This window comes from Guillardia theta (genome assembly GCF_000315625.1).
Source record: "Guillardia theta CCMP2712 unplaced genomic scaffold GUITHscaffold_225, whole genome shotgun sequence".
NCBI classification, from domain to species: Eukaryota; class Cryptophyceae; order Pyrenomonadales; family Geminigeraceae; genus Guillardia; species Guillardia theta.
This window is the reverse complement of record NW_005434451.1, coordinates 18,595-41,745: the sequence shown is the minus strand read 5'-3', so window position 1 is coordinate 41,745 and position 23,151 is coordinate 18,595. Positions and strand designations below refer to the sequence as shown.

The 23,151-nt window shown below is 54.4% G+C and overlaps 5 protein-coding genes across 5 annotated transcripts; 2 read left to right on the top strand and 3 right to left on the bottom strand.

Moving 5' to 3' along the window:
* Positions 1 to 1,848: 1,848 nt before the first annotated feature.
* On the bottom strand, positions 1,849 to 2,700 carry GUITHDRAFT_148599 (hypothetical protein; the record flags this gene model as incomplete). Its single annotated transcript, XM_005819409.1, has 1 exon — positions 1,849 to 2,700. The coding sequence occupies one exon, from the start codon at positions 2,698 to 2,700 to the stop codon at positions 1,849 to 1,851; it is 852 nt and encodes a 283-aa protein (XP_005819466.1).
* Positions 2,701 to 10,903: 8,203 nt separating this feature from the next.
* Positions 10,904 to 15,061, bottom strand: GUITHDRAFT_156316 (hypothetical protein). Its single transcript, XM_005819408.1, has 21 exons — positions 15,014 to 15,061; positions 14,390 to 14,459; positions 14,305 to 14,347; positions 13,739 to 13,792; positions 13,592 to 13,694; positions 13,499 to 13,549; positions 13,318 to 13,445; positions 13,125 to 13,224; positions 12,870 to 12,978; positions 12,593 to 12,640; positions 12,485 to 12,542; positions 12,275 to 12,332; positions 12,140 to 12,212; positions 12,056 to 12,087; positions 11,906 to 11,953; positions 11,574 to 11,651; positions 11,463 to 11,501; positions 11,348 to 11,415; positions 11,183 to 11,303; positions 11,085 to 11,139; positions 10,904 to 11,042 (listed from the first exon to the last, which is right to left on the bottom strand). The coding sequence occupies exons 1-21, from the start codon at positions 15,044 to 15,046 to the stop codon at positions 11,005 to 11,007; spliced, it is 1,407 nt and encodes a 468-aa protein (XP_005819465.1). The 5' UTR covers positions 15,047 to 15,061; the 3' UTR covers positions 10,904 to 11,004.
* Positions 15,062 to 16,420: 1,359 nt separating this feature from the next.
* Positions 16,421 to 17,674, top strand: CPEA15 (phycoerythrin alpha subunit 15). The gene is made up of 5 exons (XM_005819407.1): positions 16,421 to 16,497; positions 16,961 to 17,140; positions 17,185 to 17,333; positions 17,384 to 17,463; positions 17,513 to 17,674. Exons 1-5 carry the CDS (start codon positions 16,432 to 16,434, stop codon positions 17,566 to 17,568), a joined length of 531 nt encoding a protein of 176 aa, XP_005819464.1. The 5' UTR covers positions 16,421 to 16,431; the 3' UTR covers positions 17,569 to 17,674.
* Positions 17,675 to 17,843: 169 nt separating this feature from the next.
* On the bottom strand, positions 17,844 to 19,140 carry GUITHDRAFT_121339 (hypothetical protein; the record flags this gene model as incomplete). The annotated part of the gene is made up of 8 exons (XM_005819406.1): positions 17,844 to 17,906; positions 17,958 to 18,009; positions 18,054 to 18,104; positions 18,150 to 18,283; positions 18,333 to 18,400; positions 18,450 to 18,488; positions 18,539 to 18,580; positions 18,627 to 19,140. The coding sequence occupies 8 exons, from the start codon at positions 19,138 to 19,140 to the stop codon at positions 17,844 to 17,846; spliced, it is 963 nt and encodes a 320-aa protein (XP_005819463.1).
* A 1,000-nt stretch (positions 19,141 to 20,140) lies between these two features.
* On the top strand, positions 20,141 to 21,634 carry GUITHDRAFT_39668 (hypothetical protein; the record flags this gene model as incomplete). Its single annotated transcript, XM_005819405.1, has 3 exons — positions 20,141 to 20,356; positions 20,491 to 20,619; positions 21,530 to 21,634. Coding segments are annotated over 3 exons (450 nt in total), but the record flags the coding sequence as incomplete, so codon positions are not given.
* Between the last annotated feature and the right edge of the window lie 1,517 nt (positions 21,635 to 23,151).

The following is a 23,151-nucleotide window of genomic DNA, read 5'->3' as shown; positions in this document are numbered from 1 at the left end:
AGCCTATCAGATCCTATCAGAGCCTATCAGAGCCTATCAGAGCCTATCAGATCCTATCAGAGCCTATCAGAGCCTATCAGAGCCTATCAGATCCTATCTGATCCTATCAGATGCTACCAGCCTATCAAGTCCAACGCGTCGAACACGACTTCAACATTCAAGGTTTCCTTGTCCCATCTTCTTCATCTCCCATTGTTTCCTCCTCCCCTCTAGTCTCCTCCCCTCTTGTCTCCTCCCTTCTCGTCTCCTCCCTCTTGTCTCCTCTCCTCTAGTCTCCTCCCCTCTTGTCTCCTCCCCTCTTGTCTCCTCCCCTCTTGTCTCCTCCCCTCTTGTCTCCTCCCCTCTTGTCTCCTCCCTCTTGGCTTCTCCCCTCTTGTCTCCTCTTCTCTCCCTTCTTTCCACTCTGCTCTTCCTGTCCCTTTCTCACCGCCCCCCACCCTCCGAATCCTCTTTTTTCTCTCCCTCCTCTTGAGTCTGTCCCTTTCTTCTAATCCCTGCTCCCTCCGACTCCCTATCTTCCAAGTCCTGTTCTCACTTCACATGCAAATTTTAACAAGGAATGCTAGGTTGTTCAGTTTTGTTAGAACACTAGGATTATAAGACATCAAGACAGAAATTGCTTTTTGTTTGCGAACATTCTCGAGTTTGTTGCAAAACTGTCACCGAGTGATATCATTTCTTCATCATTTGTAAGACACGCCATTTCAGCTGGGGTCCTAGCTTTGGGGCTTGAATGATCCGTTTGCAGTGCAGGTAACGTGTCGAGAGGAGGAACCGCGTTGCGTATGTTGGACGATACGTGAGTTGAACATGCGTTTCATTTCATCATGGTATCCTCGGTTCCAGCTGCTTCGTCGTCTACTGCTGCTGCCACGGCTACGGGTGCACCCGCATCACTGAGCCCAAACTCTGTTCTAAGAGTTGAAGTTCCTCTGCTACAAGTCTCAAGGCACCATCACAGTATTTGATGGGTCTCCTTCTCCATCCAGTTCTTTGAGCCCTGCAACGAGCCCTTCTTCGTCATGGTTCTTCTTCGTCATGGTTCTTCTTCGTCATGGTTCTTCTTCGTCATGGTTCTTCTTCGTCATGGTTCTTCTTCCTCATGGTCTTCCTAGGAGCGTACACTTACACTCAATTCGTCACGCTCAACCTAAATGCCAGGTAACCTGTCGCAGACACTGAAAAGCGAGTGTATCCAAGCGACCGCGGGCACCTTTGGGGTGGACATGAGCCCTGGAAGAAATGCAGCAGGAGGCTGTGGAGGCGATACAGAGCGGGAGGTACTCGAGAGCTGAAGAGCTCGCGCTCCTGCTGGAGGCTGCTGAAGCCTCCAACATGCCCGACAGCATGTCCTCAGCGTCTCGCTGTTAGTGCGATGGCACTCTTCCCCTCCCCCTCCAACTAGCAACAAGGCATCAGTGAGCCGTGACTGTTCAAACCCGCGCTCTAGTAGCTGTCTTGATCAGCTTCTTCAGCTAGTCTAGTAGCTGTCTTGATCAGCTTCTTCAGCTAGTCTAGTAGCTGTCTTGATCAGCTTCTTCAGCTAGTCTAGTAGCTGTCTTGATCAGCTTCTTCGGTACTGGATGCATTGCCTGCTGCTGTCGCACGTCCCAAAGTCCCCTACTGTCAGCAAGGAAGGCCACACGGCACTGTGACTGCGGCAGGGACAGCCGTCGATCACCGTACGATTGTACTTAAATGGCCTTGACAACACAGAGGCCCAGGCAGTACAGTGTCGGACTGACACTGCTGTCTTGACTCAAGTTTCCCTTCCGAATCACTCCGAGCGGCCGGCCGGGCGGGCGGGCCCGGGGGCGGCATCGGGAAGCAGACTGAGAGGAAGTTACGTCAAGGCTTGTTGAGCTCTATCAGCCTCGCCTTGAGCTTTGTGTCCCTGCATTGCTCTAGTGCGTAGCTGATCCCCTCCCGCGTCATGATCGGGGCACATCGCTCAAGGCAGCGGACGGTCTCCTCCTTCTCCAGGTGGTAGCAGTAGCGAAGCACCCAGCCAGCCCCGGTGTTGCTGAACCTCTCGCTGCTGATCTTCAGCGCAGCCTCACATGCTGCGACGAGATCCCTGACGAAGCCGTTGTAGTGCAACTCATCTCCTATGACAGCCTTGCTGCTCTTCTTGGGCGACACGTGCGTCACAAAGCTCACATGCCCTGCCCTGCGCTGCCAAACCGAGCTATCCTCCAGCTGGCTCCACGCAAGGAGCTTCTTGACAGCGTAACGGCGGACGTCAGCATTGCATGACAGCACGAAGAGGCCAAGGACTTTCCCACTGAGATTGTCCGAGCTCGACCAATCAGCGATTGCACCAGACTCAAAGAGGAAAGCCATCTTGCTCAAGAACTCGTCCACGTCCGCTTCCGTCACGTCCACGTCCTTCCTCCGTCTCTTCAGAGACGATTGGAGCACGAGAATACCGGCTTGCTTGTCGTCGGAGTACTTGGATTGCATCAGCTCGATTCCGGCTCTCTCAAAATCGTCTGCCTCAAGCTCCTCTCCTAGTTCCTTCATCGCGTCTTCAACCGCGAGCTTGATCGCCGGCATCTTGTTGCCACGGTGCAGCGTTCCCTTCAGATACTGTTCCTGCGCCTTCTTGGTCTTGGAGTCCGAAGAGCTCTGCAGCTTGCTCTTAATACTCCGCACAAGACTGGCATACTGCTCCTCTCCCGCCGCCTTGCGCTTCCCCATGGAGCAGCGAGGCCTTGCAGGAGGCCTTGCTGTCTTGAGACGGGAGCACCAGGAGGGTCTGACGAGCGAGAGCACGCGGAGGCTGCCAAGTCCTTGCAGGAGTTGCAAGTGGCTGGAGGCTCTAGGGGAGGAGACTGGGGGCAGTTGACGTGAGAAGGCACGGGAAGAAAGAAAAACGTCAGCGGCGCGAGAGCGTCTGCACCCTCCCCATATATAATTGATCAAAGCTCCCGTCTTCAATGGGAGGAGGAGCGAGATGGAGATAAGAAACAAGTCAGCAGAAGCTCTCAGCAGTTTCATCAGTGTGCTTGATCGAAGAATGAAGATGATTTCTGCATGATCCTCGAGAAACACTTAGCAGACTACACCAAGGATCCGTCAATGGATGCCAGATCAACTCTCCTGATGGTGCGTTTGGGAGTTACAAACAAAAAAGTAGAACATATGAGATGAGATTTCGATTTAGGCTGAGGGTGGAAAGAAGGACGAAAAGAAGGCTGTGTCGATGGCAAGCATACCAGAAGGCAAGAGACATCTACATCGTCACATTGAGATCAATATGCAGATGTTTGTCTTATCCTAACTGCTTCCTCATCTCCACCTTCCTTTCTCTATCACGCATGATTGTTTCCGCTCACTGTCCTGACCTCCCTCCTCCCTCTAACCCTCATCTCTCCCTCTACTCTCACCATTGATTGACTTTGAGCCTTCTCAGTTCTCTCTCACTGTTTCCTCTGCCTCTTGGTTCTTCCAACTCTTTCCTCTCCTCCCTCCTCCTTCCTATCTCCTCCCCCCTCCCGCCATCGTATTTGTTCCAAGAGTCTCATCTGTTTATTTCCGCCACAGAAGTTGAATCGAGCCCGCCTCAGAAATCGGACTCCGGCCCCGAAGGTCCGGGTGCCCGGGTGACATTCACTGAGAGCCCCACAAGTCAGGGGGTTACAGGAAGGGGTAGTATTCCAAGGATCAGAGCGGGTGGGGGTGCAAACGGTTTCGGAAATTACTCTTTACAGCTGGGAATAGGTCGGGGTGTAGTGTCAGGGGTACCTTTGGAGCAAGGGTCTTGTGATCCATGGGGACCAAAGAAGGGGGTGGGTGAAGGGGAGACGAGAATGTATTACCAAGGACCCACATATTTATCTGAAAGTAGGGGGTCATGGAAGGGAAAAATGGATCTGTGACTCAAAAAAGGGGTATGCTTGATTTTGGTAAAATGGGAGGGTAGGGGTGATACAATTACATTAGGGTGGGTGGTAGGGGGGCGATCTGAAGGCCGTACTGAGTGGGTGAAAGGGGGGGGGGGTTTTAAATGCTTATATGTTGTTGCCCGACGAAATTAGGGGGTGGGGGTGACAAGCGAGGAGAAGGGAGGGTGAGGGTGTGTTGCAAAGAGGGTGGTGGGGGATGCCTGCAGAGATGACGGGTGCCTAGATGGAAAATTTTGATATTCAAGTACCGGTGCAATATGATGATCATTTTTCATCAGGGGTTAGGTATGTCTCTCAACCATTTCAGGGGGTAGGGTCAAGCTACTTTGGTTTAAAATGAATATTGGGGTAGGACAGCCAATGAGATGTAGGGGTGTGTGGGAAAAAAGTGGGTAGGGGTCCGAGGCCCTCTAAGCGGTGGGGTCATTTTGTATCATTTTTTGCACAAGAAATGGGCTTGAGGTGGGTATTGGTGAGGAATCTGAGGGGTGAAAAATCGAAAGGGTGGGGTAGTATTACGTAGGGAACAGGGGTGGAGGCATGTGGGATAAAAAGTGTGTTGTAAAATTGCTGCTTTTGAGCCCATCTGAAAAATGTTTTAGTTCGAATCAAAAGATTTTTAAAGAATTGTAAACCTGAGTTACTGGTACAAATATCCAAGAAATTTGTACCATTGAGGAGATTTTCTGAAATTGGTACAATTTTCATCTGAATATCTCATAATAATCACTTCTTATGATTATAGATTATCTATAAGTTGTTTTAGTCAAGAGCCAGTGTACCACAATAGCATGGACATTTATAAAGTTTGTAAGAGCCCTTCTACTCATACCACCCTCCCATCTCCCATTTCGACTCATAGTGACACGAGGTAGGGTGGCCAAGGGATTCAAAAACTCTATGGCCCCAAGGGCGGGGGAGCAAGAGACATTGGAGAGGAGAGGAGAGGAAGGGAGAGGAGAGGACAAGTTGGGAGGATGCAGGATAGAAGAACAAAGCTGACTATCGTATGTGAAAAAGAGCGGCGAAACCTCGCAGCATAGTGGCAGGAAGGGCAGGTGCAAGGGAAACGAGGGGTGCGCGTACACATGCAAGTGAGCATTATGAAATGATGTTCATGCTCAAGGAGAGGGTAACGGCAAGCAAGATTGATGCCGCATACTTCAAGAGTTTCTGCTGCGGTTGATGTCCATCAAGATCGAGTCTTGTCATACCAATCATTATGGAGGAATAACAAAAGGAGCAGGAGCAGGAGCAGGAGCAGGAGCAGGAGCAGGAGCAGGAGGAAATGGAAAGAGGAGGCGAGCAATTTGTATGACTCTTTGTCTCCAGACGTAAATCTCTCGGTTGAACTGGAGCTGCATGCACTGAAGCCCGAAGAAGAATCACCTGTCCGCCTGCCCGAGGAAGATCATGCCGATGGCGCACGCACGCACCTTCCTTCTTTTCCTCTTGGCCTCCTCCTGTCACGCAGGCAACTTTGACTGTGCGTCCTCCTCTCCCTCTCCCCTTGCGCAGCAGTGATGGTTTGCTCAGTCTTTAGACTCCGAGGCGGCGATGCCAGGCTCAGCCCTCCCCTGTCGCCTCCGGTTCCTCCGTCTCGTCTCATCCTGTGCCCTCCTGCTCACTCTGTTCCTGTCAGACTAGCAGCACTCGCCAGCAGTCCCCCGAGCAGTACCACCCCAAGGTGAGGAGAGCGAGTTGGCTTTTTCCCTAGGGGATGACGCAAGGGCAGAAATTCTCCATCTCGCTATCGAACACGGAGTCAGGTTGAACCTGCGCACAAGACAAGACAAGCACGTCCTGACGTTGCCCCTCCCTAGAGCATCCAGAGAAACTCTCCAAGATCATCTCATCCATGCCCGGATCAGCAGGGTACGTGATAGCGTTTCACCCTCTCCTCCTTATTGTCATCTCCTTGTCATCACCATCGTCATCGTCGTCACCAATCTTGATTTTTTTCTTGACGTCTCGTTCAGAGTTGTTCCAACCCCCCGCAGTGGCTGGCCTGCAAGGTAGTTGAGCCCTGCCTCTCATTTCGCTTGCTCCTTCTGTCCCCCCCCTCCCCCCCCTCCTTCTCCTCTTGTTGCCCTTTCCTTTCCTTTTCCTTTCCTCTGAAAGTTCTACTCAGATTCCGGCATGAGCTTGAGCTGCTCAAAGGAACAGTTGGTCAGTACAACAACTCGCATCAGGTGAAAGAGACGAGGGAATGCGGTCATGTGTAATATGGTGACAGGATGCGGTGGCCCTGTTGGTGAGAGAGAGGAGGAGGGCCAGTCTGCTGGAGAGAGAGAAGCAGGTGAAAGTTTGCTGTCTCAGTTGACTCGGAGAGATCTTGACACGCTCTGATGTCTGCAGGAGATTCAACACACTATGCTCGAGAAAGTAAAGAGTAGAGCTGGCGGCATTACATGAGCTGATGTGCTGTTGTGATAGCTCGAGGCCATGGAGAAAGTGAAGAACATGATGGAAAAGGTCTCCTCCTTCTCCTCCTCCTCCTCCTCCTCTCTCCTGTTCCTCCCACCTCCCGCTTGTCCCTGCTTCGTCTCCGCCCCCACTCCCCGCTCCCCGATCCTTCTCAAAATGTGTTGCGTGCTCTCCTCATGCGTCATCACAGAGAGCTGTGGCCACTGAGCGCAAGCTGGAGGAACTTCGAGTGCAGCTCGAGAACTCGATAGTGAGTTGTCATATATGGCGATGATGATGGAGATGGAGATAGAGATGGAGATATAACGAAAATGGTGAAGAGGATGATACGAAGAGGAAGAGAAACAGGAGTTTCAGTGTTTCGCTGACATGTGCGGGCAGGGAAGGGACGAGACTTCGCGAGTGAACGTGCAGCTGGAAGAGCTCGAGGCAGCCAAGAACGCGTTCCAGCTCCGGGCTGCGAAGGTGGGAGAGGAGGCCGACACCCTCCGCAAGCAGATGTCCGACGTCCAATCCATGGTGAACAGAATGGGGAGGGGAGGGGAGGGGAGGGGAGTGCAGTTAACGGGAAGGGAGAGTGGTGATGGAGGGAGGAAGAGTGTTTGGCGTGGTGACTGATACCTTGTAGAATGATGCTCTAGTCAACGAGAAGTCGAAACTTGAACTTCGCTTGAGAGAACTGGAGGTGAATCGAAGTCCTCCCCACATCCCATCCATCCACCTACCCTCCCTCCCTCCGTTCCTCCCTCCCTCCCTCCCTCCCTCCTCCTCCTCCTCCCTCCTCCCTCCCTCCTCCCTCCCTCCTCCTTTGGCTCCTGCTGGGCCTGGAGCTGACGAGACGCCTCAGCCATTGCAAGAGAAGTTGCGATACGCAACGAGAGTGAAAGACGATCTTGAGAAAAGACTCTACGACGTGACCATGAAGCATCAAGAGGTGAACTCCTCCCCTCCTCTCCTCCCTTCCCTCCTCCTCCTCCTCCTCCTCCTTTTCCTCTTCTCCTTCCCCTTCTCCTCCTTCCCTTCCCCCCTCCTTTCCACATCGTTCCACCTCTCTCTGTTTGCTCGCTTTCGCCTCAAATTCGGTCTCTACCGCCGGCGCTGCATCGCGTTGCTCTTTCTCGCTCTCCTCACCGCCTTCTTCAGTCTCTCAAGGAGCTCGAACTCTCGAACCGCCTCCTGCAGAAGGCCAAGGTCCGCCTCCTTTAGATCCTCCACAAATCTCATGCGGCCGCTGCCACAGGTGGATGCGCAGGAGGTGATGGACAACAGGACGAAGCTCGAGCGGGACCTTCACGTGGGCCTTCACATCCGATCGGGTGGGTGAAGAGATGCTCACATGCCCCGCAGGTGGCGACGAAGGAGCGAGCGGCGGTGATCTCGCAGCTGAGGGACGCTGACAAGCACGGGCGGGAGGTGAGGAGGGAGGTGTGTGACATCTAGAGGTGACGAGGTGGGCAGGTGGAGGAAGGATCAATGAAGCAGATCGAGGAGTGGCGGGCCAAGCACCTTCACCTGGAGAGGAAAGTTGCTGTGGCCGCAGGTCAGTCCTGTTTCCTTCTCGACCTCCCTCCCACTCTCCTCTCTTCCTCTTCCTCTCCCTTCTCTTGACCCTTCTTCCTCTTCCTCTCCCTTCTCTTGACCCTTCTTCCTCTTCCTCTCCCTTCTCTTGACCCTCTTTCTTCCTCTTCCTCTTCCTCTTCCTCTTCCTCTTCCTCTTCCTTCACTCCATGTTTTCCTTGATCCCCCCTCTCGCCCAACTTCCGCTTGCCCGCACCTACTCCGTTCTTACGGTCGCTCTCCAGCTAAGATCGAGGCGCTCGAGAAGCAGGCGAAGGGCTACAAGTTGCGACTGGCGGCTGCAGCGGAGCAGCAGACGAAAGCCTCAGCTGCAGCCCAGCAGTTTGACAAGGAGAGGTCAAAGCTGATGTCAAGAATCGAAGAGCTCGAGCAGCTGGGAATCCGCAAGCAGAAAGAAGTACGCCCTCCTGTTCCCTCGCCTCCTCTAGCTCCCTTCCGCCCCCTCCTTCTTCTATCTTGCCATCCTCCCCCTGTGCCCTCTCTTCCGCCACTACTGCCACCATCTCCTCCTCCTCCTCTATTCGCCTTGTTTCTTTCCTGTTTCCTGTTACCGCCCCCCCCCCCCTCCCCCCTACCTCCTCGTTCTCCCTTCCACATCCTCTCCTCTCCTCTCCTTCTCGCCTTCCCTTCCCGTCGTCACTTCCGTGCGGCAGGTGGACGCCCTGCAGGAGTCGATCAAGATGATGAAGGACGAGGTAACGCTCCTGCTCTGCTTCCTGCTGTCATGATGAGCCGCTGCAGCTGTCGGAGGCGAGGAGGGAGATGGAGCAGCTGCGAGACAATGCGAGGGTGGAGGAGGAGAGGAAAGTCTCGCTCGAGCACGAGGTGGCAGAGCTGAAGAGGATGCGGGTCAAGGATGATGAGGCGCTTGAGAAGATGAGGGAGGTGGAGGGGCAGCTCCAGGCCTCACTCAGCAACTCCGCCAACTTGAGCGCCCAGCTGAAGAAACTCGAGCTGGACTACAGCGAGGCGGCAAGCCTGCTGAACAAGGCGCAGACGAGCATCCAGGAGCACCAGAAGACGCAGGCGGCGCTGCAGCACAAGGTGAAGGTGCTGGAGGAGGAGAAGACGGAGCTCAAGGCGAGGAGCGAGAGCGCAGACCTCAAGGCCAACGAGCTGAAGCAGCAGCTGGAGAAATCGGAGAAGGGCCGGACGAAGGCGATGGACGATGCCAAGGAGTCGCAGGTCAAGGCAAAGGGGCTGGAGGAGGAGATCTCGAAGCTGACGCGGCACGTGCGGACGGTGGAGGAGGTGAAGAAGGGGCTGCAGGAGCAGTCGGAGGTGGCGAGGAGGGAGATCGAGAGCCTGCAGGAGAAGCTGAGGGCGACGGATGATCGCTATGGGGAGGCGAAGAAGGAGACGGCAGAGGTGGAGAAGAAGCTCAAGACCCTGCAGGCCCTCTCCTCCACCCTCAACTCAAAGCTCAACGCCACCCGGCTGCAGGCCGATCAGCTGAAGAGTCAGCTGAGGGGAGCGGAGCAGAAGGCAGCGGCACTGAAGCAGGAGGTGGCAAAGGAGCGATCATCGCGCATGGACGTGCAGAACGAGCTGAACCAGGTGCGGCAGACGCTGCTCTCCGAGCTGGACAAGGCTGAGCAGATGGGAAGCGAGTGGAAAAGAAGTTCGAGTCCTCGACGACCACTTGCGACGAGCTGAACCAGCAGCTGGCGATGGTGGCGGGAGCGAAGGAGCATCTGGTGACGCAGGTGAAGGGGCTCGAGGACGAGGTGCATAGCCTGCAGGAGAGAGTGACGTCGGCGGAGGGGAGGAGCAAAGCCAAGGAGGAGGAGGCGAAGATGCTGGGGCTGAAGGTAGAGCAAGTGAGGCAGGAGAGCGAGAACAACACGAAGCTCGAGATCCTCAGGATGAAGAAGAAGATCCGCAAGATCCAGATGGACCGGATGAAGGCTGCTTCCCAGCTCTCCTCCGCCCTCCGCGCCTGCGAGCTGAGAGACAACGCGCTCAACGACGCGAGGAGGAGCATCGCGACCCTGAAGCAGTCGCGGGTGAGCCTTGGCAAGCAGCTGGAGACGGTGACGGCAGAGATCGTGACGCTAAAACGCGAGCTGGAGGCGACGAAGCACTCCAAGGACGAGACGCAGAGGGCCGGTGAGGAGACGAAGAAGAAGCTCGAGGCGATGATGAAGGTCAAGCACACGCTCGAGGCAAAGCTGGCAGACGCGAGCGGAGAGATCCAGCAGCTGGGGGGAAAGCTGAGGGAGGAGGTGAAGTCGCACGCGGAGACCAAGGAAGAGATGGAGAGGATGAGGCAGCGGTCAGAGCTGAGCATGCAGGAGCTCAAGGCGGAGGTTGACAAGTGCAAGGGCGACCTCGAGGCCTTCGCCAAGACCAACGCGGAACTGGTGGACGCGCGGGAGAACCTCTCGTGCCGCCTGCACGCGTGCGAGCACGAGCTGTCGGAGTGCATGGCGAAGAAGGAGGAGCTGGCGCGATCGCTTGACCAAGTGATCGCCGAGCGAGACGCAGCGGTGCTGGAGCGACATCAGGCCGTGTGCGAGGTGGAGCAGAGCAAGATCCAGCTGGACCTGATGCATCGAGAGGTCAAGGAGATGCAGAATGTGACGTGGCACCAATGGAACCTCATCGACGCCGCCCGCTCCCAGCTGTGCGAAGTCTACACCGCAAAGAACGAGCTGGAGCTGCAGGTAAGAAGCGCGTCAGCTGGGATGAAGCTGAGGGATCAGGCTGGGATCGAGAGCCTTGAGCAGCAGCTGGAGGAGATCAAGATGGAGAAGGAGGAGCTTCACAAGGCTGCGATGAAGGACAGGAACGACCTCAAGCGCCTTAAGACCATCCTCATGATCGAGAAGGTCGAAGACTTGCAGATCTAAAACTGCTTGCGCTTCTCCTGCTGCGACTCGTCGTCGTCTCTTGTTTCCTAATCGCTTCACTGACTCACTCACTATCTTTCTCCTGCTCTCTCCATCTCTCCTCTTTTCCTCTTCTCTTATGTTTTTCAGTTTCAATCTCGATGTCCCCGAGCTCTAGTGTTGCTTGCTCGGGCTGTACTCCTAACTTTGATAACCATGGTTTGTTAAAATCATCATGTAATCTCCTCCTCGTCCTCTTCTCAGCTCGCTTCTGCTCCTTCCTCGCTCTTCGCTCCATCTGCTCCACTGTCAGCTCGAGAGCACCCCGCCTCTCGCCCACCTGAAGTCTTTGCTTCCTCCTCCTGCCCTGCTGCCTCCTCTCGCGCCTCGACACCCTGCTGAGAGTTGAGATGTGTGACCCGCCGTCTCCTCTCCTACCTCTGCGCTCTGTGCCGCCTCTGCCGCCGGCTGCTCCTCAGCTGCCGTGCTGTTGGGCAGGCTCTCCTGGGGTGGGGCTGGGGGTGGAGCTTGCGCGGCCAGACGAGCTCGCTGCTTCTGGCTGGGGAGAAGGTGAGGGGGAGGGAGGGGACGGGAGGCTCTTACATGTACTTGTTCGCCTCCTCCCACCCGAGCCCCGCAAACACCACAGCGACTGAGAGCCACTGGCCCAGCTAGGAAGAAATTTCTCAGCATGTCAAAGTTCTCCGGCCGTTCTCACCTCCAGCTTGTGTTTGAACCAGAAGACGGAGGCCAATACCTTATGAAAGGTTTAGTTCAGAAGGGTTTAGTTTGGGTTTAGGCAGCGACTGCAGTTTGACAAGGGACTGACCGTGAAGAACTTGCGAGTTGTCGTGACGGTGACGAGGGTGAGGGCTGAGAACGAGCGGACGAGAAAGAAGATGAAGAACTGAAGAGGGAGAGAAGAAGAGAGGGGGAGAAGAAGAGGAGGGGAGAAAAAGAGAGGGAGAGAAGAAGAGAAGAAGGAAGAGAGGGAGAGGGGGAGAGGGGAAGCGAAAGACGAGACGAGGAAGAGAGCAGAGGAGAGAAGAGTATAAGGCGAGAGAAGAGAGGTACAAGGTGACAGGAATGGGAGACGAAGAGGGAGGAAGTAGCGGGTAAGTCTGCCAGCCTTCTCTTTCCCCTCCTGCTCCTATGACTAACCTGCCCAGTCGCCGACATGAGGCCGAACTGAATGATCTTGCTCAACACCTGCAGGAAACCTTCACAAGAGAACTACTCTTCTCCTCTCCCTCTCTTCATCCCCCTCCCCCTTCTTCCTCCCCGCTCATCTAGTGCGGAGACGCATCTTACCTGCGGATGCTGCACCACGTATTTTACAGCTTCTGTGAGCAAGACTAGTGAGAGGAAGGGAGTGAAAGTTTCACAGGCTCCTACTTGACCCGTCACCCGTCACGAGCATCGTGAGGAGGAGGAGAACCATCGCCCACAAGTTGGTGTAGTACATCATCTAAGGAGCAGAGTGAGCCAAGAATGGCCATGCTGAACGACAGGAGCAAGGACGATGTTTGCCTGGTGAGTGGAGGAGAAATACTTGGAGAAGATCTCCTCCTGAGTTGGACTGACGAACCTGAAGCATAGGTCAACTTCAAGATCCTCTCCCTCCCTCCCTCCCTCCCTCCCTCTCCCTCACTCCCTCCCTCCCCCTTCCTCCCTCCCTCCTTTCCGTTCCCTCCCTCTCCCTCCCTCTTGCTCGCTCGCTCGCTCGCTCTCAATTCTCACCCGTCCATCACCAGAGACAAAAGGGCGAGAGCGAGCCCGACGGCTGATGTCTGAGCGGCTGCGGGAGGAAACATATCAGAAATTCTCACTAGATGGCGAGCGAGTTACTCTTGATAGCCTTGGCGCTCTTCTTGAAGAAGGTGAAGCAGATGATTCCTGCGAGTAGGGTGAGCGAGTAGGAGGCGCCAGAGGAGAGGAGACGCGCAAGAGGAGGGGAGGAGCTAAGGGGGAGGAGAGAGGAGAGGGAGAGAGAAGAGTGAGACAGGAGGAGTGAGAAAGATGGAGAATGTTCAGAATGTGAGGAAGGGAGACGGAAAGGTGAAGTGAAGGGGGTGGGATGGTAGAGGAGGGGGAGGGGAGGCGAGCAAGTGCCAGTGGGTCTTACCGATGGTGACCATGAGGACTCTGACGTAAGCAGCGAGCGGGTAGGACTTTCCCCTCCAGAGGACGTTGACGGCCATGACAGGAATCATCTTGCACGACTTGACAATGACCTGATACATCACCTCAGTGACGGCGGAGGAGCCACACAAGGCAAGGCAGGAAAGCGAGGGCGAGGGACAGCAAAGGGAGGTAGCAAGAAGGAGATGGAGAGGGAGGGGGTGAGAGGGAGGGAAATCCTGACACGCGAAGAGCTCACCTGAGTGGGATAGCTGATGTAGAAGAGAGCTGCATTGCTGAAGAGCATCGCCAGCACGTAGCAGAAGCCGACTTGCATGTACATCGGCCACAACCGCCCACTGCCAGGTCAAGGTGGTCAGAACTGACTTGCCTCCACTGCAGTCAGGCTCGAGACAACTCGCAACATCGTCAGGCAATCTTGCTGCTCTAACCTGAAGCCCTTGAAGTCCTCCATGGACTGCCACCCGGTCGCTGGCTGCGGGGAGAATCCGCACGAGACCCTCGAGAAGAGAGCGCCGATGGCGCATTGCACTGCAACCACGAAGAGCAAGGAGCAGACCTGGGCAGCAGAGTGAGCGAGCCAGTCAAGTGCGGCCGCACAGACGCTCTCACCTCCTTGAAACTCTTGCCGTCAGCTCCATACTTGGAGGTCATGAGATCCTCCTGTTGCCACGTCACTCAAGCTTCTCACAGCCCTTGTCTCACCTGCAGCACACCGTAGTAGAGGTAGCAGAAGTAGATTCCGAACACGCATACGAACAGCTCGAACGGAGTGCCCGTCCCTTGCTTAGAGGACTCGACCTCGTGCCTGCTCCATATCATCCCTCCTCTTCTCGCCTCTGCCTAACACACCGCCCTCCCCGGAGCCTTGCAAGCTGCTGCCTCCCATCATCTTCTACAGACTTTCTGCCAGGGCTGCAGTCACTACACGGTAGAGAAAGGAAGAGCAGGAGCAGGAGAAGGGAGCAGGAGCAGGAGCAGGAGCAGGAGAAGGAGCAATAGGGGGTGGAAGAAAAGGAAGAGGAGGAGAAAGGAAGAGAGTGAAGTACGGAAGAAGAGAGGAGAAAGGAGAGAGGAAGAGAGTGGAGTACGGAAGAAGAGAGGAGAAAGGAGAGAGGAAGAGAGTGAAGTACGGAAGAAGAGAGGAGAAAGGAGAGAGGAAGAGAGTGAAGTACGGAAGAAGAGAGGAGAAAGGAGAGAGGAAGAGAGTGGAGTACGGAAGAAGAGAGAGGAAAGGAGAGAGGAAGAGAGTGGAGTACGGAAGAAGAGAGAGGAAAGGAGAGAGGAAGAGAGTGGAGTACGGAAGAAGAGAGAGGAAAGGAGAGAGGAAGAGAGTGGAGTACGGAAGAAGAGAGAGGAAAGGAGAGAGGAAGAGAGTGAAGTACGGAAGAAGAGAGAGGAAAGGAGAGAGGAGGTACCTCTGAGGTCTCAAGCTCACACGTCCCGAGGGTCTCAAAGATGCTGAGACAGGTGTTACAAGAGATTGACCTCCAGGCATCATACGCTTCTCAGCCAACTCAAGCCCATTTCGAGTATGCGACGGATGGAGCAAAGCAGAAGTGAGGGAGATCAGCTGCAACAAGAATTAGATGTCATGACACGACGGGAAGATGGTGGGAAGCAGAAGTGAGGAAGAAGAGAGAACAGAAACGGGTTCTAGGAGACATTTTTGTTGATCTCCTCTAAATCACAGATTTCTTTGCGCGCTTTCATACTTTGTTATCAAATACACATTATAGCCACCATAATCTCATCATGTATGAATCATCTCGATTAGTCTGTCGCTTCCCCTTGTCTTTCCTTCCTCCGCCTTCTAATGCTTGCCTCTTCTTGTCTTCATCTCCTCTCGGTACCTTCTTCTTGCCATCCTTTACTTCTGATGGTCTCGTCTCCTCTAAATATCCTCAACCTTCTCCCTCGGTCTTCTTCATCATACTCTTCACCTTTCCTCTCCATATCCCTCGACTCGCTTTCCGCCACTCCTCGCTGCTCTCCTCGCTACTCTCCTCTCGCCCCCCCCCCCCCCACATCTCTGCTCCACGTTTCTTTCCTACCACAAGCTACTTGTCTGTCTATCCATCATGTCTTGCTTCTTTCTCCTCGTCCCTCCTCCTCTCATGCTCTTACCATGCATGTCCCTATCCATCGAAGCCATGCCATCTCCACTGCACCTTCCCTGATCCAACCACCCCACCCCTGATTCTAACCTTGGTACCCCTCCAAATCTGCATTGCTACCCCACATTTCTAGATGCAGTAACCCCTACCCCGTGTATCTAGCTTGAACCTCCAGGGTCCACCTACCACCCTAGAGCGTTGAGATTCACCCCTGCCAAAACCACCCTACCCTACTTCAGCCATCACCCTCATGTAGACCTACCCCCACATATTCCCTGAAAAATAGTTTATCCCTGGGGATGAGTAAAACCGAAGGAGTACCCTACCCCCTCTTCCCTAGTAGTACCTCAATTGATCTACACAACTGTAAAAGACAGACCACCCCCTACCCCCACGTAAAGCCTTCCACCCTCTCTAAAAAAAAAGTTGTAAAACCGTGAAACAGCCTCGGAACCCGGGTTGGCGGCCTGCGGCAACCCGGAACCCGGCGGCGGTGACTTGGCAACGTCACGGTGACCGTAACGGCCGGGCGGCCCCGTTGGCTCAGGCCCGGCCGGTTGAAAGTTGGCCCCAGTTGCGGCTGCGTCGGATGGCACTGCCGCCAGTCATCGGCTGAGAGTCACGGTGCCAGCGCTGCCCCGAGGCGAGTCCCGGCCCGGACTCCGAGGCTCGGAGTCACCGGGCCCCGCCGATGGCGGCAAGCAACCTTCAATGTGTCAGTGTTGAAACGGCGTGACTCACGTGACGCCGCCCGGCGTCCGAGCATCCGGCCCAGGTCGGATCATGGCTAACTAGTCAGTTTCCGACGGCGGCCCGCCGGGCCGAGTGAGCGGCGTTCAACGACGCGGCCGCGGGGGGCGGCTGCGGCAGTGGGCCCGGCCGGGCCGCCGCGCCGCCGCCGGGCCCACAAAAAACAATTCCTTTAGCTCGCCTAATATTCGGGCCTATCCTTCTTGTTGAGCTAAAGGAAATGACGGGTTTCAATAATTAACAGAGATTCACAGAGTCATGGACCGGTGTTTGAGTCTATTCAAACCTGGGGTCTGCAGAACTCTAGAGGGTGGGGTACTTTGTATAGTTGCTTCCACGGATCAAGGGGTGGGGGTGGTATCGTTGGGGGTCGAGGGAAATAGAGGGGTATTCGACCTGGGTACCCCAGAATCATCCAATTAAAGGTGGGTAGGGGTCCAAAAACCAAGCACGGGTGTATTTCAATCGACATGAATGTGGGGTGGGGTGTGCAATATGCTCAAGGAGAACAGGAAAATACCGCTGAGATCTGGGGTAGGGGTATTTGTCAAACGGGTCAATTAAATAGGTAGATTATCTGACGTGGGTGGGGTAATATACAATGGGGGTAGGGGTGGTGGAAGGGTGGGAAAGCCATTAAGGTCGGGGAAACCTGTCAGGTTAGGAACCGCCGCCGCCATGCTCGCAAAGTTCGCTGTTGCCGCTGCCGCCATTGCAGGAGCCGCCGCCTTCACCCCCATGCAGGTCAAAAATGAGCAGGATTGATGTGATTAATTTGATCTGTCAAACAAGATAAGCTAACATGGTTGAAATGGCATGAGAACTAGAAAAATACTTCAATCATCATTACTGATTTTGACGAAAAATTGAGATCCGGCAATACTTCGTGCTTAGGCCATGACTGTCTTTGAATTCACAGTGGATTGTGATTCTTCTCATCCCATGTCTTACCATATTCATTGATTGTCTCCCATTGGATCTCATCTAATCTATGAAAATTCCAATTATCTAATTGACCAAAACGACAGTCTTCTAGTTTTATAATCAGTTGGGAGTCCACTCTGCCATGCATTTGACCATATAACAATTGGTCATTCTAGAATTGATATAATTTTTTGATATTGCTGTTGACTTGTGGGATGTTGATGTGAACAGCATTTGATTTGTTTCCACATGTTCAATAGTCTTATCTCACTCCCGCTCTCAGGCCCCTGCTCTCCGCCAGTCGAATGTCCAGATGAACATGGCCATCGACCGCCGTGACGTGCTCAAGACTGCTGCTGCTGCTGGTCTTGCCCTCGCCAACGCTGGTGCTGCCTCTGCTGCTTGCGACAACGCTGCGAAGAAGTGCACCACCGACCAGGTCAACAAGAACGCTGCCCCTGTGGTAAGTTTGAGCACGGGTGCGACTGCTCGGCTGACAGAATGCAGATCACCATCTTCGATCACCGTGGCTGCGCTGAGCACCAGAACAAGGAGTACACTGGCGCTCCCTCCAACGACTACAACGATGAGATGCTCGTCAAGGTTCAGTCCGTCACCCTCAAGAGGGATGACCCCAAGTTCCTCGACATGGCCAAGTGCGATAGACCCTCATGATGCGAGATAGCGCCCTCTTACTTGTCCGCAGGCGTGTCGACATGGAGTCCAAGATGACCTTCCACAAGTCCTGGCAGAAGGGATGGGCATACGACAGCGACCTCAACGCTGGTATGCCCTTGCCTTGTTGCTCCATCTCACCTCCCTGACCGTCTTTTAGGTGCCACCAACGTTCACGGAAACGAGAAGGCTGCCAAGGGCAACGGTCTCTTCTAAGTCCGATAGGACACTCAGCTGCGAGAAGGAGATCTTTGCAGCATTCCATTCATTCATTCAGAAAGTGACCAATGAAAAGCTTCGATCTTACTCGGCCAGCTATGTTACACATTTGATGATCTATTGTTTACATGGAGCTTCTTGGATTGTTGATGGAGGTTTCGATTGAGGGAACTTTCCTCCTCTTCCGAGAGAGCAAGCATACGATCTCGTCGTAGAATCCTCCACAGATTGAGACTGCATCAAGTCAAACAAGTGCAAAGATGTCCTATTCGTTACCTGCTTGCCCCATTCATGCACATCAACATCACGCACGTTGATGCGCTCACGCCCAGAACCTGCATGTCCAGTGAGCTGCGTCTTCGGGCTACATCTTCGGTTACAGTTACCGTAAGGTTTCTCCAAATGACAAGAGACGCCTGCTTGCTGCAGCAGTTCTGCCTGCATGTGCGTGAGTACGAAGCAACTTTTCGTGGCATGGCAACTTCATCTCCTGGTTGACTTCTCCAGCGCATGATGGGCAGACATTGATCAACCTGGCAAGCTGTCAGATCGCTTCTTGGTAAAACTATCTTGCTCACTTTTCTTGGATGAAAGACCACTGCCCAGCAAGTACACTGCCTGATCGTTTGGAATCTATGAAGCAAACGATCGCCATGGAGAGTAGAAGAGCAGCGAAGAACAGTTCCAACACCCCGTTTATGAGCAAGAAAGCCTGTCATGAACCCCCTTACAACCCGTCTCCTTCTCCGTGTCAAGCTCACTGCCCATGTGTAGTATGCTGCAGTAAAGCCGAAGATGGCAAAGAAAATCACCATGACCCCGATAGAGCCTGCTCAGAGCAAGTCAGCTTGGCCCTCACGCAGTTAGCCCGTGCCCACCAATGAGCTCAGGCAGCCATCCCTTCTGCACTCCGACGTCTGTTACCATGTCGTCACGGGCGCGGCCTTGAAGGTCATCGCGTGCTCACCTCGAGTGGCAGGTAAGAAGGCGAGGATAATCATGACAAGCCCTGCACCTCCGTCAGCTCGTTCACTTGTCGACACTTACTGGTCAACCCACGACGAAGCCGACGAGGTTGATGATCATGATGCTCTTGCGGGTGGTGTAGCGATAGCCCATCACTATGGCGCTGAGGTGCGCGGAGAGGATGTTGATCAGCATGGTGAAGAGGCAGAGGGAGCCAGCAAGGTTCGCGTACTTTCCCACATCTCTGTGCACTTGCTCCTGACTCAGTTGACCCTGCGGAAAGAGCTCCGACCAAGAGACCCAGTAGGCCTCGATGAAGTCTGCAGCTTTGGCAGCGAAGAGGAAGCAGAGGAGCATGAGATAGAATAGCCCCGAGCACATGAGCAGGACAATGACATAGTAGGCCATCAGGAGCCGGTTGCTGCAGCAGCTCACTCGCCAGTCCCCGTCCCGTGAGATGGCACAGCAAGCACCGGACAAGCCGAAGAAAGAGTTGAGCAGGGTGATGGAGCTGACGGCGATGACAGCAGAAAAGGGAGGCTGAATGGCAGTCGACGAGGTCGTCGGAACTTTCGAAGCAGCCGACGCTCCCGCAAACAGCATCAGGGATGAGGTAACGATCGATATTGCGTTGATGATGAAGAGGACGCAACGAGCTCGCAGGGTTGACTCCTTCCTCGTCCGACATCGCGCTCTGGTGGGAGAGGGCGAAATTCCCCTTTCCTTCCCGGAGGTCCTTGACTCCCCTCTGACCCGCCCTTTCTCCTCGTCCTCGTCCTCGACCTCGTCCTCCAATGATCGCTTCCTCGATCGTCTTGCTCGCTGTCTCCGTCTTCTTTCATACCATTCGTCCTCTTCCTCTTCCTCTTCCTCTTCCTCGTTCCTCCTCCTCCCCTTTGCCTTGCGCTTCTCCTTCACCATGCCGTCAATCTGATCTTTAAACTCTATCTGTCATATTTGAAATGTTCAGAGTAACTTTGAATTTTCAAATCGAAATCACGATTTGGCAACAAGCAGCTCGCCTGATTTTGTTTCTACCCGCTCCTGGAGGTACGAGAACAGATAGGGAGGAAGGGAGGGGAGGAAGGGAGGGGAGGAAGGGAGGGGAGGAAGGGAGGGGAGGAAGGGACGAGGATGAGGGGAGGAGGAGAGAATGAGAGAAGTAGAGTCAGAAGGAGGAGGAGATGAGGACTGAGAGGCGCGAAGGAGGGAGAAGAATCAGATGATGAGGAGAATCTTTGGAACGAGCAGCAGCAGAATGAGTGAAGAGGATATGGTGCTGAATATGAGTACGAGTCAGGGAGAAGCAGGGAGAAGGAAGGAGGATGATCAGGATGTGTAGTGGAGGGTTGAAGTGGAGGAGGAGGAAGTCGAAGCTTCTGTACATAGATCATCGGATGTACAAATATGAACAGAAAATGATGTTGAGGATAGTCGCATGGAAGTCGATGTTGTTGATGATAATTAACTGTAAGAGTTGGCAAAGCTCACAATCAACAAACTTGCACCTCACTTCCATGGTGCATGAAAGTTTGTGCATGTTGTCACCAGTGGGAGCGCTGATCTTGCCAGCTGACGACAGGTGGAAGCGGTTGGGTTGAAGATGGCAGCCGAGATAGGAGACGAGGAGAGGAACGAGCTTTATCAGCTCTTCTGCAGTCTTGATGCGGATGGCGGAGGGCAGTTGGAGCTGCAGGAGCTGCAGCAGCTTTTCGATTCCATGGGGATCAAGATGGAGGAGGAGAAGTTGAAAGAAATGTTTGCAGAGGTCGATGAGTCAGGTGACGGATCGATCGACTTTGACGAGTTCCTCCACATCGTCAAGAAACAAGTTCGCTGCTCCTGCTCCTGCTCCTGCTCCTGCTCCTGCTCCTGCTCCTGCTCCTGCTCCTGCTCCTGCTCCTGCTCCTGCTCCTCGTCTTCCTCTCATCTCACCTCACGAGTTGCTCGCAGAAAGCCATGGAAATGCCACTCGACCCGCTAGCAGAGGCTCGACGAGCGTTCGATCTGTTCGACAAGGACGGAAGTGGAAGCATCGACGCGGGGGAGCTGAAAGATGCTCTCAGGGCGATGGGACAGAACGTGAGGCAGCGTGTTTCCTCGTCAATGGCTGACAGGGCTTTTCAAGTTCACCGACGCTGAGGTCCGCGAGATGCTGGCGCAGGTGGACGACGACGGGAGCAGTGAGTGGAGTGAAGGAGATGCTGGAGGAGCTGAACGAGAAGCAGATGAGATCGACTTCAACGAGTTCTGCACTCTCATGGGCATTAGCCGCAGCCCTCCGGTAGCTGTTTGAGGTGACAGCGTCAATGGTGACTAATTGATGCGAAGAGCACGAAGAAGAAAGCGAAGAAATCTTCTCAGGTCTGTCGCTTGCTCGCTCTCCTGCTTCGCCGCCAATCAAAGCTTGTCTGGCAGCAAAATCTGTCGGTTAATGACCAAGAAGTAAGTTCTTTGCTTTGCCTCGGTTTCATTCAGCGACGTCGGATCAGATGCGGGAACTGTTTGACCTGTTCGACGAAGACAAGTCTGGAGAAATCACTATCGAGGTCTGGTTTACAGTTGCCCTTCTCTCAGTCTGACGCTAGTCTGCTTTGTAGGAGCTGTCCAAGATCATGGAGAGCATGGGCAAGAACATGAGCTACTCGCAGCTGCAGAACATGATTGCCTCGGTGCTGGACTTGCTCGTCGAATGGGGTTGACAGATGAGGCGGGACAGGTGGATGAAGACAAGACTGGCAGCATCGACTTCGAAGAGTTCAAGCAAATCATGGCCAGCGATCTGCGGGATGATCCTGTGACGAGGAGGAGGAGGTTCGGGAGGCGTCAGAGTGACGGGGGTTGTGAGAGCAGATGGCCGAGGCCCGGAGGATCTTCGATATGTTCGACACGGATGGGAGTGGCTCCATCGACTTCTTTGAGCTGTCGCAAGGTTGGCGACTTGTGCTCTGACTTGACCCGCATGATTGTCAGCCTTCTTGCAGCCCTAAAGGCCCTCGGGAGAAACGTCAACGACGGGGAAGTGGAGCAGCTGCTGAAAGCAGCCGATGAGGATGGAGGGGGAGAGATTGACTTCGACGAATTCTGCGACCTGATTGGAATTTCACCGCCCAACGACAAGCTCAAGGTGTGCATGCTCAGCGACCCGCCTCGCTCACTTGCTCTACAGCATCCGGCAGCAAAGCCAGGAAAGAAGAAAGCAGAGACGCAACAGAAGCATCAGGCAGCTGCAGCAGAAGCACAGATCTCCTCGACGACTGATGGATTGAGCGAGAAGCAGAAGAAGAGACTGCAAGAAGTGAGCGATCTCAGTTGCTCACCTCACAGCCAGTAAGCCTCTGCTTACAGAAAGAAGAAAAAGAACGTGAACGCCAGATTGCCTTTGAAAACTCAAGAGCGAGTGATGTATGAGTTGATGATGTTAGGTGATTGATGTTGGATGCTTGCAGACGAAGAAGATTGGACGAAATTCCTCTCTAACATGAGTGCGGAAATGCTTGACAAGACTGCTGTGATACCGTTCCTCTACCTCCTCTCGTTGTGAAGTTTCCCAGGGAGGTAGCCGGACGGTGGAGCCCCGCACAGAACAGTTTGATGCTTTCCGGTATGAACATGGCAATGATGGAGATAGTGGTTGTGGTTGTGATGATGATGATGATAATGATTGCGAGAGAGAAGAGGAAGAGGAAGAGGAAGAGAAAAGGAGTTGGAAGTAGAGGTCGAGGCCGAGGTCGAGGTCGAGGCAGAGGTCGAGGTCGAGGTCGAGGTGAAGGTAGAGGTAGAGGTAAAGGTAGAGGCAGAGGTGAAGGTAGAGGTGGTGGTTTGTAGTTTTGTAGGCGAGGGAGGAGATAGAATGGGATAAATTTGGGTGACCTTGATATGGCAGGCACGATTTGATTCACACGCTGGCAGCTCGAGGAGACCTGGGGCGGGCGAGTGAGCGGAAGCGAGGGAGGGGATCTAAGAGCTCGCAGATTTCCTCCATCCTCGCGGGCGTCAGCGAGTCGAAGCGCGACATCAACGCGGTCGATGACATGGGGTGATGCGACTCTTTCGTCTGCTCTGCTCAGCCTCGCTGGTAGTTGGACCCCCCTCATGTGGGCGATACACAAGCACGAGATCGAGATCGCGCTGCTGCTGCTGGAGAATTCGGCGAAGGCGAGGGAGCAGAAGGTGGCTTGTCGCTTGTCTTAAAGACACGGCAGGTGAGGGTTCGAGATTTTGACGGCCGTACGGCCTTGCACATGGCGGCGATGGAAGGAGAGGTGAAGCAGCGACAGACTGGCGGGGCAAGTGACGTTGTTGAAGGCTCAAGTGGTTCGAGCCCTCAGCGCCAGGAAAGTTAACCTGGACGCGGTCGACAACTACGGTGACACGCCGCTGCTCCTTGCAGCCAAGCGAGGTAGTCAAGCAGAGAACGCAGAGCGCCCTCACGACGCGACTGGCAGGTCACGTCGCCGTGGTGGAAGAGCTCATAAACTGCTCATGCGACATCAACAAGGTACAGGCGAGGCGAGGGAATGAGAAAGTGAGGGAGGGAGGGAGGGAGGGAGGGAGGGAGGGAGGGAGGGAGGGAGGGAGGGAGGGAGGGAGGGAGGGAGGGAGGGAGGGAGG